Source organism: Mesocricetus auratus, unplaced genomic scaffold (genome assembly GCF_017639785.1).
Source record: "Mesocricetus auratus isolate SY011 unplaced genomic scaffold, BCM_Maur_2.0 Super-Scaffold_4256, whole genome shotgun sequence".
NCBI lineage: Eukaryota > Metazoa > Chordata > Mammalia > Rodentia > Cricetidae > Mesocricetus > Mesocricetus auratus.
In genome coordinates, this window is record NW_024429182.1 from 60,065,516 (window position 1) to 60,082,895 (window position 17,380).

General features: G+C 46.8%; 1 protein-coding gene across 1 annotated transcript in view; it reads right to left on the reverse strand.

The window, feature by feature from the left end:
* Inpp5a (inositol polyphosphate-5-phosphatase A) overlaps window positions 1-17,380 on the reverse strand; it is a 187,945-nt gene that overhangs the window by 93,198 nt on the left and 77,367 nt on the right. The window contains exons 3-4 of the mRNA XM_040752163.1: window positions 6,969-7,069; window positions 2,838-2,925 (exon numbers count right to left, since the gene is read on the reverse strand). Of these exons, the coding sequence (XP_040608097.1) occupies window positions 2,838-2,925; window positions 6,969-7,069 (189 nt within the window). The remainder of the gene's footprint in view (window positions 1-2,837; window positions 2,926-6,968; window positions 7,070-17,380) is intronic.

Consider the following 17,380-nt stretch of genomic DNA (forward strand, 5'->3'; position numbering starts at 1 on the left):
GCCAGCTCACACAGCAGGGGCAGTTCATTCAGTTCAGCAGCTTGCTGGAAACAGGCCACTATTTTCTGATCCCTATTAATGCCCATGACAGCATTTATGTATAAGATAAATTCATCTCAATTTCCTTTTTCAATTAATGGCCTATTATTTGAACCAGACTCAGCTAAAAACATTCAGCTGATACCATCAATCTTGCAAAGATTAAATTTCTCTGTCTCAAGCTACAGGGTACCAAGCTGGGCAGGAGGATAGCTACCTAGCAGTCAGATGCTGCCAACTATGTTCAGGACCTCATGGGTGTGGGTCCTCCCTACCAGAACATCCTAAGGCTCCCACCAAAGACCATGACAAACCAAAGGATTGCAGTGGAGGCGTGTGAAGTGGATGGTGCTCAAAGACCCAGGGCCACTGTAGTTACAATCCGGGCTAAGTGAATAAATGACCTCTACTCTATGACTCCAGACAGACATGCAGAGCCCTTGATCATCACCACTCAATCAGACATGGAGGCACTTTCAGATCACACTGTGGCTGATAGAGATACTGGGTACCAGGACAGGAATGCCAAGGCATAGTCACCACTTGACAAGCAATGGAGAGCAAAGTAAATCTATCACAAACCATGCTCTAGTCTGCACAATATGCTCCAGGTTCCCAGCTTTGTGAGCTGTCACCCATGCTGGGGTGGGCTTTGGAGATACAGCTGTCTTTGAGTCATGTGTGCTCCTATAAGTAACCCTTCACCTATATTCTTTGTAAGAGTAACCCCCACCCCCCACAAAAAAATAATGGTTTCACCAAGTAGGACTTTGGTGACTATCTGTACTTGGTCTATCATGGATTCTCCTATGTGGGGTGAGTAGAGACATGTGTTGTGTCTCCCTGGGGAGAAGTCTTATCATACAACACATGCCTGGATGTAGGGAGAGGTCTATGTACCTGTAATGCTGACCATGCCCGTTTGGGGATAAAATAATGGGGATAAAAAGAGCTGCGGGAGGAGACTCTTTCTCTTTAGGTTCCAGTTGCAGCCTGGAGAGCAGAGTGTGGACCTTTGGTTCTTGGCTTTCTTGGCTTTTCAATTAAGTGATTTCTCTCTCAATAAAATATCATAGGACATTCAAAAACAAACAAACCATGCTCTATCCTTAGGCAATGGCCTTCTTCCCTTGTCAGTCCAGCTGTGAAGGCTCCTGCAGTGACAAACCAGTCCTGTTTGTGCACGTGGGGTTTATCCTCCCTGCCCTGTGCTTTTGTATCATTGTGACTATATACTTAAAGGGAACTGTGGAGAAAAGGACCTTCCTACAGATGACACCTGCAGTGGAATAAGGCCTTGATGGAGGGGGGATGGAGGGGGTATGACGATGAGCCTTTTGCAGCACTGGTGCCCCCACGGTTCGATGGTGATGTACCTCACCAAGAGTCTGTCTGGAGGTTCGGCTGGAAATCCCATTGCTGCAATCAGATCTTGAGGTCGTAAGTTTTGTGGAATCATGGAAACCCTCGGCCATTATTTCTCCAAGCATCTCTGTTTCCTCTGCCCTCTGGAAGGCCCAAGGGACATGATGTCAGGCCATGTGATATCATCTCAGAGTGACACTTGGGGCTGTTTCCTCCATTTCATTTCTAGCAGTTCCCATTGCTTTCTTCTGTATCCCCTCTCCTTCTGTTGTGTCTAATCTCTTATCCATACTCACCAATAGGTCTGATCTTATTAATCTATGTAGGCCTGACTTGAAAAGTGAAGAAGCTGGATCCTGGCAAAGGACTCCCAGAAGTCTAAAGGGAGGGGCCCTTTACAAGACGAGAAGGAGTACAGAGCAGGAGAGAAGCATCCAGAAGCAGAAAGGGCAAAGGGAAGAAGAGAGAGAAGCAGGAGGACTGTATTCTGAGCAGGACACAGCTAGAGGCAAGGGTACCCGAGTATGGGGAAAGAGGATGTGGAACAAACGTATTTGAGAGGCCAGAACGAACCTGGCACTGGATGCCTCAAATGCAGAGACTGAAACCTTGATAGGGGTTCTCTAGTCCAAGGACACCCCAAAGTCACACACCACGCAGGGCAGGAGTCATACCACTGTTCTGCTCACTATGACACACACCGTTGTTACATCTCCCCATATAGCTCCAAAAGAAGGCTAGCAGATGCTCAAGGCCAGCCCAAGGCAGAAGACGGGCTGACAGACAAGGGTCACTGCCAGCTCTCTCCTCGTGGAGAAGAATGTAGCAGTGTGACAGAGGATGAAACAAACGACACTGGGACAGAAAGAACGGAAAGTTAACTCAAGCCCCGAAGGCCTGGGCACCCCACAGTTTACGACACTGTCCTTCAAACCAATGGTTATTAAAGCTTTCAAATGTCTCATAAGATTTCCTGACCCACTGCCTCCTACCAACTAAGGCAGCTAGCCCACACTGGGCCCCACACCCAGGACCCTTGTAGAAGAGGGACCATTCTAATTAAGTTGGTACTAAGGTATGTCTGTTCTGAAGCAGGCCAAGACCAGGAACAGGAGCACTGGTACAGAGGGCTCACCAGGACAGCCAAGGTTCCTGTTCAATCTCAATCCCAAGGCCAGCCTCCCCTCACTGGCCATCCACATCCCAACTCCTGCACATGCTTTGTCTGCAGCAGCAACTGAGGATGCAATCTTAAGTCTCAGCCAGCAGCTCTGCCAGGTTTCAGTGGACTCAGACCACCTGACAGTCGACAGAATGTGAGCAGCTTTTTATTAGGACAGTTTCACTGTGTTGTGACAGGGCATGCAAGCCAACTCAGCACTCTTCAGGTTCTCTTGGTCTGGGCCTCATGTCATAGCTTAAAGATGACTCACCGTGAAGTGCTCCTGTGACTTGTAGTTTTCATCCAGGTAGACACGAGCCCTGTTGTACTCCTTCATTGCGTCACTTGATAGTAGTTCCCTGAGAATGAAAGAGTGAGCACAGTAAGCAAAGGCATGCCTTCCCACATGTGTGCTCCCAGTCAAGTTTTTCATAAACCCAGAGACCCACACAGCCCCTAATGGGGCAAAGTGTGAGGGAGGGAAGGAGGAGGAAGAGGAGAATCAGTGATGGCCAAGGTGAAACCAAAGTTCAATGTATCCTCAAGCACACAGAGAGCAGACTCAGGCTCCACTCAGGCCCATGAGATGCCTACACCCCAAGGCCTCCCCGGGATGAAGACACTGATGGGAATACTTGGGACCCACTTAGGCCACACACCATGTATAGGTGACTTCCAGTGTCTGCTGCTCAAACCTGAGCGTGACAGAAATAGGATCTACAGAGGTGAGGAGTCATCACCTGCAGCTACCCAAGAGCCCAGGCAGCCTCACAGTGAGGACAGTGGTAGTGCCCATCAGTCAATGCAGCAGAACCCCACTGCTCCTCCCAAAGCAGTTGTCTTTATCACTGATTTTAGGTTAGCTGGAGAAGAAGTACCACACATCTAGCCCCAAATGTGGGACAAAGGGCCATTCTTCCTCTGCTGCAGGTGAGAAGCAAGTACAGCATATGACCCAAAGGTACCTGGTTAGGGAAGGACCCCAGAAGAAACCGTTAAGTGTAGGAAATGGAGGGGCAGCAGATGACCTTCAATAGACTTCAGTGGACCCTTGGGGTACTGCTGCTGGCAGCCACTGACCTCAACGTGCTCCTGGGTGTCAAGAATGGAGCTAGAAATGACTAGGCACCATCCCTGAACACTGGAATTCGAGTCACAAGAAATCAGGGGTAAAGATGACTGGGCACCAACCCTGAGCACCAGGTGCATCTGGTGTCACATTAAAGCTGCCTTTAACGTGGGATTTAACGAGGGATGATGACTTGAGTTCAATCCCCAAGACACACAAGGTGAAGAAGAGAATCAACTCTTACAAATTATTGTCTGACTTCCACACACATGCCACTGGTACACTTGTGCCCCGCCCCCCCATAGACAACACACAGACACAGACACACAAACACACACACACATACACAGAGAGAGACAGAGACAGAGAGAGACAGAAAGACAGACAGAGAGACAGAGAGAGACAGACAGTGAGAGAGAGAAATGTGCTTAAAAATTTACCTGACATGGGAAGGATGACAAACTGGTGCCAATTTTTATTTTCAAAATAAACTATCAATAGATCCAGACCCAGAAAGGCAAAAGTAATAGGATTAGCTGAAAGAATCTTAAATGGCGGCTATTAATATGATCACAGCCCTAAAGGAAAATAGGGATGTACAGAAGGAGCTTCTGGTGCTGACAAACGAGAACCACAGACTGGACTGAGAGCAGGCACCCCTGTAAAGCAGTGCGGGAGGGCTCCCACTCTGGGAGGCACCCCTGTAAAGCAGTGCGGGAGGGCTCCCACTGAACAGCACCTGCAGACACAGGTGACTACTGTTCTCCAAACGTGGTCAAACCTATAGATACACAGTCAAAATAAAAAATATGAAACCAGAGCATGGCAAACAGCTGCACAAAGCAGCTACGTGTAGACGAAAGAGAGCCACTGGGAAAGCACATTATACACAAGAAGATGAAGATGAACACAGGGCTGGGCTCTGGTCAGAAACAATGAAACACAGAAGACAATGACACGGCATCCTTGAAGTAGTGAGGGAACTGACAAGCTCCCATTCATTCCCAATAAACGCAGCTTTCAAAACTACAAACAATGACCTTGTTTATACAAACAAAGGCTGAGAGAATCAGCAGCAGCTGACTTGTACTGAAATAAACAGTACAGAAAGCTCTGTGGCCAAGGAGAATGGTCCAGGTAAATGCTGCATCCAGCCAAGAGCAAAGGGCACTGTGCAGGAAATGCACAGGAAGGCACCAGACAGCCCCAGCCTTCTTAAAGGACAGTTGCTCTTCAAAGCCAGAGCAGCAAGGCATGCACCACTGCTACACGCAGCCCACCGAAGGGACAGTAGTGGTGGAACCTCCTTCTCAAAGGCAGTGGCCTGCAGGTGCCCAGGGCTCAGCACCCCTGCACCTCTCCCTTCGGATGCTCGGCTGCTCTAGCCCACAAGCTTTTCTTTCCCTTAACAACCTGCGGTTCTTGGCATAAACACTGGTTTCTGTCAGTGACGTGTTGCTGCAGATGATTCTCATAGGGTGACCTAGCTCTTTTGTTCAGAATATCTGTAACAATATGGCTCTCTTTAACGTTACAAATATGTGAATCTTATCTTCTAAACTGCACATTCTGAAAGAAATCCTCCCTACCTTGAAGCTACAAAGCTACACTGCTGTATCTCCATCTCCAAATGTCACTTTACTACAACTGGGATTCATTCTGAGGCAGGGTAACCACATGGGATGTATTGACACAGAATCTTCCAGACATAGGACACGGCACTTCTCAGCCTGCAACACCAAGGCCATGCACCAAGGAGCAGGGGGTGGTGCAGTCTGTCCAGATACTCCACACAGCATGTCTCTGCCTGTGGTTGCTGTTCCACTGACTAACAGAACACTGATTTCCCTCAGGATCGCTTCAGCTGTGCTCCGCGCTGTGCTTCTCCATGTGGCCAGACTTGCTTAGAGAGTATTGGGGAAAATGCTTTGAACACTTTCAGTAAAACTGCCTTGAAGTTACAGACTATTTGGGAGCAATGTGCAGGGTTTTTGACCCCTGATCAAGCTCCAAGACCTTGAGAGGTGGGAATGCAGCATGTGCTGCTTGGAAGAGACTCTATTGTTAACAGGTTGGTTGCAGGATCTTTCTACACACAGGGACATTGAGGTTCCTGGCTGTCACCAGCATTTGAGCACTGAAGGAACACTTCCTCTTTTCTCCTCAAGCTTAAGCCACATGCAAACAGGAGTAAAGGGGCAAGAGAAAGTGTCAACAAGGGCCATGCGATGGCTCAGGGGGTAATGGCACTTGTACAATCCTGGAAACCTGAATTTCAGTCCTAGAACTCACATAAAAGTGGGGAAATTGACTAAAACGTTTTCTTCTGACCTCCACAAGAGCTCTGGGGCATGTGCACCCTGTCTCCCTCTCTCTCTGAGGCAGCAGAGAACCAGGGATGGAGGGAACACTAGAGACCCACAGGGTGGGTAGCACCTTCGGTGCCTGCGGGGGACTGGGCAAAGTCACAAACTCAAGACCCTGCTGTGTCCATGCAGGCTGTTCCAATGGAGGGCAGGTCCCAGAAACAGCACATGGACACATCTTCTGCCACATTCCCCATGGTAGCTGTAGTCTAGATGACCTCTTTCAAAACCACACACCAGGAACAGCACATGAACCCAGCACAGCTCTGGTGTGGTTCTTGTAGTACTTTCAGAACTTCACTCCATTTCTCCACTGAAAACTACATCCAGGATTCCCTAAATTTTGACTGTTCCTCTTCATCCCTAGTCACCTTTCTGGTCATGATTAGGATGCTTCTAGAAGACCAAAAAAGGCAGACTGTGTCTAAGGGCAAACAGGGCCTTCTGAGCTGGGTCCAAAAGCCACAGAAGAAGAAGGGCCCCGATTCCAGACCTGGAGCTCAGGGTTGGGTGCCTGCTTGCACCTGTTCCCCTCTATGTCCATTCACAGAGCTACCTCAAGAGACCCCTTTATTCCTGGGCCGAGCCCCGATGGTTCTGTCCTCTAAGGAGGCAAATTGGCTCAACATATATAGAGCCTCCTTTCTAGATGACACAATGTTAGCCTCTCAGGCACTCAAAGTACAGAAGCTGCTATAGAACCCAGTCATGCCCATCATCTATCATCTGCCACAGCAGGCTAGCTAGCACCCATCTACCCTAGGTGCTCTAATGGGTCACCAAGACCTGGTCCCCTAGCCTAGCATCACAGGTACTTACTCTCTAGAGGCAAGCAGCTGCCACATCTCTGGGGGAACATTGCAACTGCCTCAACATGACCCACAGATAAGTTTCAAAGGGTGGCATACAAGTCCACATCCCATCCAAAGACCTACCCCACAGTCCACAGGCTCCAGCTGAAACTTACTTGACAAACTTGTCCACGTGAGACATGGAGGCCTCGTAGTTTTTCCCTCCGAATTCTTGGCAGTGCAAGGCCATGAAGTGAGGCTTGTGTGTGTGCATGACCTGGGGAGAAAGCACAGAGTCAGAGCACAAAACCACTGCAGGGCAACATGGCACATCTCACATGCTACCTCCATAGCCAGAACATCCCCAGACAGCAGGCAAAAGGCCACACATCTGTGCTACAAGTCTTTAATGGGTTCTATGAGTTGCCACCTTTATGCTTCCAACGGTTTATTTCTAGCCTCTTCTGTGTTTCTTTAGCAAAGATTCAGAATTTCTGAAAACCCTTTTCAATAACTTAGAGGCATCTTTCTTTAATTACAACAAAGTAATGTTGTGGACAAGAGAACATCTGGAAAGCTTTCAACACAAGCCACAACCTCATCACATCAACACTGCTATGCATACCTGTTGAGAAATAGAGTCCAGGCAACTGCACGTGTGCATGCGAGCGTGCGTGTGTGTGTGTGTGTGTGTGTGTGTGTGTGTGACAGCATGTGCTCCTATGTATGTTCGTGTGTGACAGCATGCTTTCATATGCATGCACCATGCATGCACGAGGATGGGAGTGTCAAGTTAAGTTAATGTGAGAGCATTGCCTGTGTGCCAGCATGTGTGCATGCATGTGTGGGGTTATTATGCACAGTCTCATTCTTATTCAGGAATCATCAAGGCTGCCTTCCAAACTTACTCCAGCACCCACTCTGTCTGAAGCACCAGATATACACATCTTGTGTTCTCTTTAGCCCTACAAGGTGCTGCTCTATTGTCTAATATATAGCAGTGGAGGAGTCTGCTGGATGGCAGAAAAACACCACGGTCTTGTGGGCATTGAGTAGCATGGCCGGAACTTGTCTATAGCTCACAACCCTACCTTTGTCTAACCATTAAGGTGCCTATGTTTCCAAGACATTGTTGAAGTTACCAGAAAGGATTCTGATTCAACTGAGCTTCTGCACCACACATCCCCTTAGTCCTAAACTTTTTAGCCAAAGAGTGGCACAGCAAATGACTCAGCGAGTCCAGACAGCAGTATAGGCCTACATCTACCAGTAATAAACCCCACTGGGTATGGGCAATGAATGTAACACAGGAAGTCCAAGTATCTGCTGGTAGGAAGGTGGTGAAGCGCTGGGTTCTGCCTTCCCTGGAGCACAGGAAGGGCAGCACTGGGGGCGGGGGAGAGGTGGCGCAGATCACTGATGGGAGGCTGAGTTCCAGCAGTCATTGAGGAACTGGTACAGTGGAGAAGAAGGGCTGCAAGGCAGGGTTCATGAAAGAATCACTAAGTCGGGGTCACTGTCACCACAGGGCCAAGGCAGGAAACCCACAGGCAGGGCTGGAAGCCAGTATACCTAGAGCCAAAGGTTTAGAAGCCCACCTGAGCATCAACCAAAGCTACAGCCAGCACCAGGGCCAGAGAGAGCACAGTCCATGTCCCACAGACACTTAGGGCATAAGGGCACTGTGTGTATCTAAAAGAGCAGGCAGAGCAGAGAGCCCAGCAAATGCTCCCAGGTAGGACCTTAGACCCACTGTGATTGCTTCAGAAAGGGGATTAAGAGTTCATCAAAGCAAACCCCAAACAATCCTGAAAGTTTGGGTGTCCTGAACACCTGGCTTAGGGGCACAGGGCATAGTTCCTGAAGCCACACACAAATCACAAGAACAGCCCCAGAAGGATAGCTGGCTGGCTGGCAGGGATGAAAGGGTGCTTCAGCTTTTCCCGCTGCATTAAAAGTTTAAAAGATGAAGCATGTACGCATGTTTCTTATATAACATCAGTGAAGACTTTGAAAGGAACAGAGGAAGTAATGAGGAGATCTGCATAGGAACTGTCAGATGAGGGCCGACACTGACAAACTCTGACCTGACCCAGGCTGGGCAGGGAGCATCTCCTAATCTCACTTTAAGTTCCCAAGCCCCGCCTCTGCTAGCTGTGGTGAGTGTGGCACAGGCTTTGGGTGTCCTTGAAATCCAGGATGCTTTGCAACTTCAAGAACATGAACCTGATGAGTGGTGAAGTGTACAAGAGCTTTGCCTAATGCCCCACAATTCAAAGACTTCATCTTGCCCTGGGTTCCACTCTTCATCACTGAGATTCAGCCCCTCACTGGACTGGTGCCTGGAGATCATCCCATGGCTATCACTGTGTGCCTCGGGGCCAGTTCCTGCCCTGCATAAGCTACTTCTAATAATTAAAGATGAGGCTTGGTGGGAAGAAAGATGGGAAGAAAGAAAAATAAAGACAGGTGGTGAGAAGAATCCATGAGCTGGCATGGGGAAAAGCCAAGGGTCACTGCCACCTGGCAGGGCTCCTTTGTTTCATTCATGCCTGGACATACCTGACTCGGTTCTCATCTGCATTGTACTTGGGGATATGAAATCCACAATGACAATTACAACACACCCACCATGGCCAGGGAAGCAATGGGCATTGTTTTCTCCTGAGATCCCAAAAGCCTGTGTGCCTGGGGTATAGATGAGGAGCAGGCACCTCAGAGGGTCAGGCCAGGATGGCCCCACCTGGCCACAGAGCAGCACCAGAGGCATGCACTGAGTATACATTCCACACTGGCCCCAGCTTGGGACACTCTGCTAACAGTACATGCTTCTCTCATGAGAACACACACCTAGAATCTGTCTAACTAGCACTCAGACAGGAAAATCATTCAGAACTGCATCCGGGTGTTCTTCTGGTGTGAGCATTCTCCTCATAGACTTGCATGCAGGTGTTTTGCCTGTGTGCCCATTCTCCTCACAGAGTTACATCCAGGTGGTTTCCTGGTGTGCCTCTTCTCCTCATGGACCATATTTTCAGAGATTCGGCAGTATGCTTACTTTCATACTAGATACTTTCATTTGCAGGCCAGTTATCACACCCAGAACATTCCATGTTGAGAAATACCTTCCAAACTGGGTGGTAGTGGCACATACCTTTAATCTCAGCACTCGGGAGGTAGAGGCAGGCAGATCTCTGGTAGCTTGAGACCAGCCTGGTCTACACAGTGAGTTCCAGGACAGCCAGGGCTGTTATACAGAGAAACCCTGTCTCAAAAAAATGATTGATTTATTTATTGACTGATAGATAGACAGACACCCTCCAGGTGCCCTGGTATTTTCAAGTTCTATGAGGTAAGCTAAAATCCACTTTTGCTCAGCCTCCATGATGCATGTCCCCATGGTCCTGCTCCCTATTCTGTAGGTCTTCTTTCTTGCTTCTTCAGCTACATTTTTCTCAGGTTGGAGGAATTTTTAGGTGCATGACAACCTGAGCCACCAGGTGGCCAGTGAGTCCCTTTTGGGTGAAAACATGGATGACTGAAACATTATGAGGCATAGGACTGTAACTGGAATACAAAGGAAGGGGTGGGGATCAGAGCAGAGAAAGTCATTTTAAGCCACCACAGCTCAAAGTTTTCTTAGATTCACAGACTCTAGAAAGTCGATGGATTCCTGGCAAGCTAAGTCAGAGACAACCAATCATTACCAGACCTATGAAGACCAAAGACTGGGAAAGTCCTATGTCCATTTAGAGACAAGCAAGGGAACACGGACTCAGTGGGGAATACACCAGTTTCTCTGATGTCACGCAGGGAATAGATTCATATGCTGCAAGAACACAGGCCACATCCATCAGGAATAAAAGCAAAATAAATACAATTTCATAGAAGATGAAAGTTCAGAATAATTCCAAGTACAGGCCTACTTTGCCCTGAGCAATACTGAAAAGAGATGTTTCCAAGAGGTCGTTGGGTTCCTTGGAGTGGAGGAAAAGCGTGGACACCCAGAAAGATGTACTCTTGCTGTTTTAGATACATAGCTTCCAGGATGGCTGAATCGAATCCCCAAAATTTGTTCCTCCAAACTTCATGTATGCATATATATTTACATATATTGAACATAAGCTACACGTGTACAACACAACATACAAACAATGATGCATATATTTATATACAGACAAAATAACCTACACCTCAGCCTCAGTGTGACTTCACAATATAGCCCCTACCACCCCACCCTGGATCAGGGTTTCTAAATCAACAAAAAGTTAGTTCAGGAAATGGAAGATATCCCAAGGACTCTGGGGCACATTTCAGGACATTAGTGTGTGGGCTCAAGGGAAATCTCAGGGGTCTGAAATTTAAGTAGGTAAGCACAAAGAAAAGAAGTCACCCCAGGTAACTGGGTAGTAAAGCGTGAAGGAAGAAAACCCCCAAAAAGTAGCGTTTGACAAGACAACAACCACTATGTTTAAGAAATAAGTATCAGGAAATAAGCGACAACCAGTCAGGGTACCTAGACTCAACAAGTGACAGTAGAGGGCGCCAGCACACCAGAAATCACACAGACCACCACCACTGACGGCAGCAGCCGAAGGAGCAGGAAGTGCTGGGAGTCCCTGGTGTCCTTCTGCCAAGGCTTCTCTGCAGGCAGGAAGCCTTGGCAGAACAACCACGCAGAGTAAGCCATGTCCACTGTGCCCTCAGAGTCAGAGCCACTCCAGTCAGAAACGAAGAGCCAAACACAGACTGGGAGATGAGGACCACAGTAACCTCAAGGAAGGAACAAAGTAACGGCATAAAGAACAAATCACAAAGGGCAACAGAAAGGAACAAGTGAAAGATAAATTCCACAACTGGCAACATCAGCATCATGAGCAGTGCCTAGTGGGAAGAAAGCCAGAGATGGATGGGGCAAGGGAGGAATAACAGAGATGAAGCAGAAAAGCCAAAGCAGGGCCGAGCAGCACTGACCACCACCATCGAGGAAACAGACCTGAAACTGAAACTCCAAAGCATCAACTCCAAGATTCGCAGGCCTCTGGGGCAGAAGATCTACAAGTCACAATGGCAATCGCCCAGGCTAGGGCTGACCTCTGTAAAAGCAATGCCCAAGGAAGGAAGACGACCACAGAAATACCTTCAGAAACATCTCAACGGGACAAAGTGAAGACTGGGAGTACTATCATGGCAGTTTCATGAGAAAATGTAGCATCTCTAAGTCATTGGGGTAGGGACTATCTGTATAAAAGCTGAAATTTTCAGGGAAAACACAAGATCAGCCACAGGCTGGGTCTCATTTCCAAAATCAAATTTGGCTAGTAGGGGTGCAGACTTCAGGTTTGAAGCAATGATAGTGCCTGTTAGGGTCTTCAACACACAAAGATGCAATTCTATGCCACATCTAACTCCATACAACCTCAAGATTTCCACACAGCACACAGCAATAGATTAGCTCTCACAGACAGTGGAACATTTTTACCTCTGCCATCATGTACTCAAAATGATGTTTCCATCAGTGACAAGACATGTGTATGACAGTGGTCGCCAAGACTGTAACGGAGCTGGAAACCCTATCACCTCATGATGTCACGGTGTTTGTATCTGTAGTGATGCCAGCACACAGTCAATCCTACACAGCCATATTGTACAAGCACTATAGAGCAGCTGGCCATAAATGACTGTTCCTAGTATACGAATTCAGTGTGCTGTATCTTCAGAGATGGAGTGTTCTGCCTCTCCTTTCTAAAAAAGGCTTCCCTAAAATAGTGTGCCTATTGTGTAGCAACAACCTCCCCCATCTCTAATCACCTTATCTCCTTACTACATCCAGGGGCCACACTGAATGGTTGGAGTACGCTCTGGATGCTTGCTTGGCAAAAGTATCTCATGGCATGCTTCTCAGAATGAGTCCCTGCTGTAATTGACACATGACTGGGTAGCACAACACTAGAGCAAGCACTCAAAATGCTGGCAAAAAGGCAAACATCTAAAACAGAAATGAGAACAGAATGCAAATCCCAAAAAAGCAGGAACGGGAAACAAAGAATAAAAAGCAAAGTTTACACACAGCAAGCAAGGATGAAGGGAGACCCAACCCAGCTGTATCAGTGCTCCTAATGGCAAATCTGTGTGATCTGCTCTGTGTGGTGTGGCTGTGTAAAAGGAAACCATTCAAGATTCTGCCCAGAAGCAAACCACTGAGACAGTCACCAGTCTCACAGCACCTGTGGCAAGGTACCAGCTGGCCCTGGAGTCAGGCATATGTCCTGCTGCAGTGCTCATCCTGGACAGCAAGTGTAAGGTGGCAAATGCAGACAGGGCCATGAGGCCTCAGCTGTGCTGCAGCCAGGGCTTACAGCAGTTACAGAGAAAGATCTACCTCACAGTGAGCATGCTGGGGTAGGAGGGAGGGAATGGGGCCGCACTCATGACAGAAAAGGCCTCAGAAGATGAACACTTGAAAGCTATCAGAGGAAGACAGAAAAACAACCTGGGGGAAGGAGCAATGACACAAGGCACACTGGGCAAAAATGACAGTGACAACAAAGATAGGCATGTGCAGACTCATGGTCACAGTACACATGTGTATACATGTACACAGTCACCATATTCTTGTGCATACAAACACAGTCAGGACACAGGATAACATAATTGTGAACCAAACCTATGACAACACAGAACCTCACGTTCAGCGCCTGCAGGGTGTGAGCTCTCGTCGGGGTGTGCTCTTCAAAAGAGGCCTCTGCTGCCCATAAGTCAAGTCTCAATGGATCTTAAAGGACAGAACTCACAGGACCAAGAGTCGTAAGTAAAAGAACATATGTTATTAGGGTCTTTTATACAAATGAATGCATGCATGAAAGAATGCATGAATGAATGAATGCATACATGCATGCATGCAAGAAAGAAGGAAAGAAAGAAAGAAGCTACAAATGCTGACTTATCATAAAGCAAGCTAGCTGCCTGGTGGCAGCAGAGGAAGAGAAGGGATGACAAAAGCCCCAGAACCTTCCATATGCAATACACAATCACATCTTGGTCATGCTGAGGGTTTCGTGGTATAGACCTAGATCAGAACCCCCTCACTAAATATTCCAGCTATATGAAGTGAGTCACGTGTTAAGAATATCCCAATAAAGTCACAAAAGCTTAATTTCTAACAGGAGAGCAATCAAGTCTAACAATGACCAGTGAGGAGTGGTGAGAACCTGAGCATCTGAGGCATGGCTGATGTTCACTAGGACTCACTGCTGTCCTTCAAGTACAATGACAAGAAGGCAGGAGTCTTCCTTCTTGTTCCTTTGCGGAAATCCTAAGAACATTTGTGGATAACTTCTTCCACAGTCCAGTTTTGAAGATAATGGAAGTGGAGGAGCTGGTGAGAAGAGCATAAATCTGCTGGGCTGGAGAGATGGCTTGGTGGTTAAGGGCACTGGCTGCTCTTCCAAAAGGGTTTGGCACTGAGTTTGGTTCCCAGTGTCTGCATGGTGGCTCACAGCCATCCATATCTCCAGTTCCAGGGGATCCAACACATTCTTATGACCTCTGAGGGCATCAGGCATGTATGAGGTACACATACATGCATGTAGGCAAAACATTGCTGCACATAAAATAAACAAACAAATAAATCTGCCAATCTCAGAAAAGGGTGTGGGACTGACCTGGAGTTCACCCTCTACATCCACAGGCTTGAAACTGACCAGGCAAATGTGCTGAATATACTCATAATTTAACAGGGTAGAAACAAAACCAGAGAGACTTAAAGCATATATCCCATACGGGCCAGTGACCATAGTCTCTGCAGAAGCACTGGAATGGAATTTAAAACTACAATCAAGTGTCAGAGTGAGCATGCCTGGATGATGGAAAATTCTGACCTCCTCTGGGTTCTCTGTGCTCTTCTAGCTTACTTATGAGAAGGCAGATTCTTACAATTGTCCTGTTGTGGAGCTCAGCATGGAACCTGCATCCAGCTCCCACTGCAGTGAGGAGCTATGCTCAGACTGTGTAATTCCATACTATAGCCAGCTGTCTAAAAGGATGGCATAAGGGTCAGACTGCACACTCCAATGAGAGCACATTTGAAACTGACCCAGCCACTGTACACGAGAAATTTAAAGGAGCTTATCAGATGATAATTTTTAGTGACATGCTGTTGGACGTTTTTGGATAATATAAAAAAAGAACTATTTCTTTTATAAGGGAGTGAAGCCATGCAGCAATTTGTAAGGCACATGTAAACATTATGCTGAGGAAGCAGAAAGTCCCAGGGGCACAGGAATAGGACACTGCCACTCTCTCTGGGAAGACGGGGAGCAGGCCAGCACCAAGAGTTCTGAGACAACTGAGCAAGTAACACTTTAGCTGCAATGTCATGTGACAAAACAAGCTCACAATTTTCTGTTGGTTTCTAAAGCATACCAGGAATCACAGCACTAGGAGACATAAGTCACCTTGGTGGTCAAATGAGTGTGCTTTCTCAACTCACTATGTAGGCAATAGCAGGGTTAGGGTTAGGGCTGTGCAAGGCACCTACCCACTTCCCTGTGGCCAATGCCCCTAGCACACGAATACACATCAACACCCTGGGGGTGGAAACAGCAGTAATTCACTGCCGCACAGCAATTCCAGACTCACAGTACAGACAGCTCAACCAGGGCCACAGGCAAAGACAGTACAACAAAGTCATTAAGAGATGAGGCCTAAGGCAATCACTACCTTCAGTGTTACTGTCATTTACTTCATTATGGGTTCAGATAATTTGATTCTTAACAACAGCAATATTGAGTGTCTCACTCACAAGCACTTCTGTAGGCTCCAAAGAGCGAGCCAGCCAGCATCACTGCCCATTTAGCAAGGGGCAGGGTCAGCGGAGGAGGAGTAAGTCTTGTCTGGGAACCATGCAGAGTTGTGATTCTTGCTTTGCCACCTGCTCCAGAGGACCTGGGCCTCAGCTGAGGGTCTGTAGTATAATTATCCTCCTTAGACAATTGTTGTAAGGGACTTATAGGAACGTAGGTACCAAGTTGCAGATGTGGAAAAAAAAACAGATCTACACACACACACACACACACACACACACACACACACACACTCTAAAAATGTACAATATGCTTAAACGGGTGCTTAGGTGCTGAAGAAAAAATAAAATAGTCATAAAAATAGTTAAAAATAGTAGTCTTTACTTTGTTGACATGAGAGACCTTACCATCTCTGAGGAGTAAAAGGGAGGCAGTGAGGGGAAGGTGGAGGGAGTGGGAGGAGGGGAGAGAGGGGGGAACTGGGAATAGTATATTAAAAAAAGAAATAAAAATTTTACTACCAACAAAAAATAGTCTTTAAAGAGAAACTAATATAAACAAAATAAGCCATGTAAGGATGAAAACTGTTATAACACAGGGAGTTTGGACCTTTCATGGGTGCTTTGTTAATTTTGAATTTTTAAAAATGCTAATGAAGCCGGGCATTGGTGGCGCACGCCTTTAATCCCAGCACTCGGGAGGCAGAGTCAGGCGGATCTCTGTGAGTTCGAGGCCAGCCTGGTCTATAGAGTGAGTTTCAGGACAGCCTCCAAAACAATACAGGGAAACCCTGTCTCAAAAAAAAGCCAAAACCAAAAATGCTAATGGCAGTTGCTGAGAGACAATAGATTATGAAAGGGGCTGCTAAATTAAATCTTCCTATATACTTTAGAGATGTCTTAGATTCAGAATGGAAGTCAGGAAATGTGTTGCATTGGGGGAGAGGCTATGTCTTTGTTTCCACAGAAAATAAAAGCTACGGATTTGACCAGGGAAGACCTCTTGGAGATCTTGGCTATTAGACATGAGAGAAAAAGCCAAGAAAGACTATAGGACAGGTGACATATATGCTGAATCTTCAACATGGGAACAGCTCTGAGACTGGATGAGACATGATAAATTTTGTTGGTTACAAAGTACTCATGACTATATGTAATCCAAACTGACTTACAAAATTATCGATGCCTTTTACCTATTCAAACATTGAACAAAAATCATCTTTAGCTGATTTTTGCACATTGCACATTCCATATGTTATCTTTAAAAGTTTGTGTTTTCAGAAAAAAGGACCAGACACAATAAAGACAAGTAGCCTAAGTGATATAGCCTCTCAGAGTGCCTCTGTTAGTTTCCTCAAAATTCTGCATCCAAAACAACTTCAAAGCTGCTAAGTGAGATGGTCCAGCCTCACACACTACTCCATCTAGGACTTCATATAAGCTCTACACTTTTCTATCACACAGAGACTAAACAAAAAAAAAAAAAAAAACAGTAGCTTTCCAAGGACTTTTATCCCAATTTTCTCAGGGTCCCCTAGAGATACTGCCATCCCCCAGATAACAGGAAGCAGTCTAGAGAACATGATACCCACATTCCCAAGAGGTAGGGTGGATCGTGGTGAAGTATGGATATTATCATTACTAGCGGGGTTGTCTGCATGTTGTTGTCATAATCAGGGAGAAAACTAAGCAAAGGAGGTTAGATTCAGGGATCTCATTCTGGAAAGAAAAAGGAATATAGGAATGATAGGATAAAAGGGTGGACTATTAAATCTACTTTTAAAC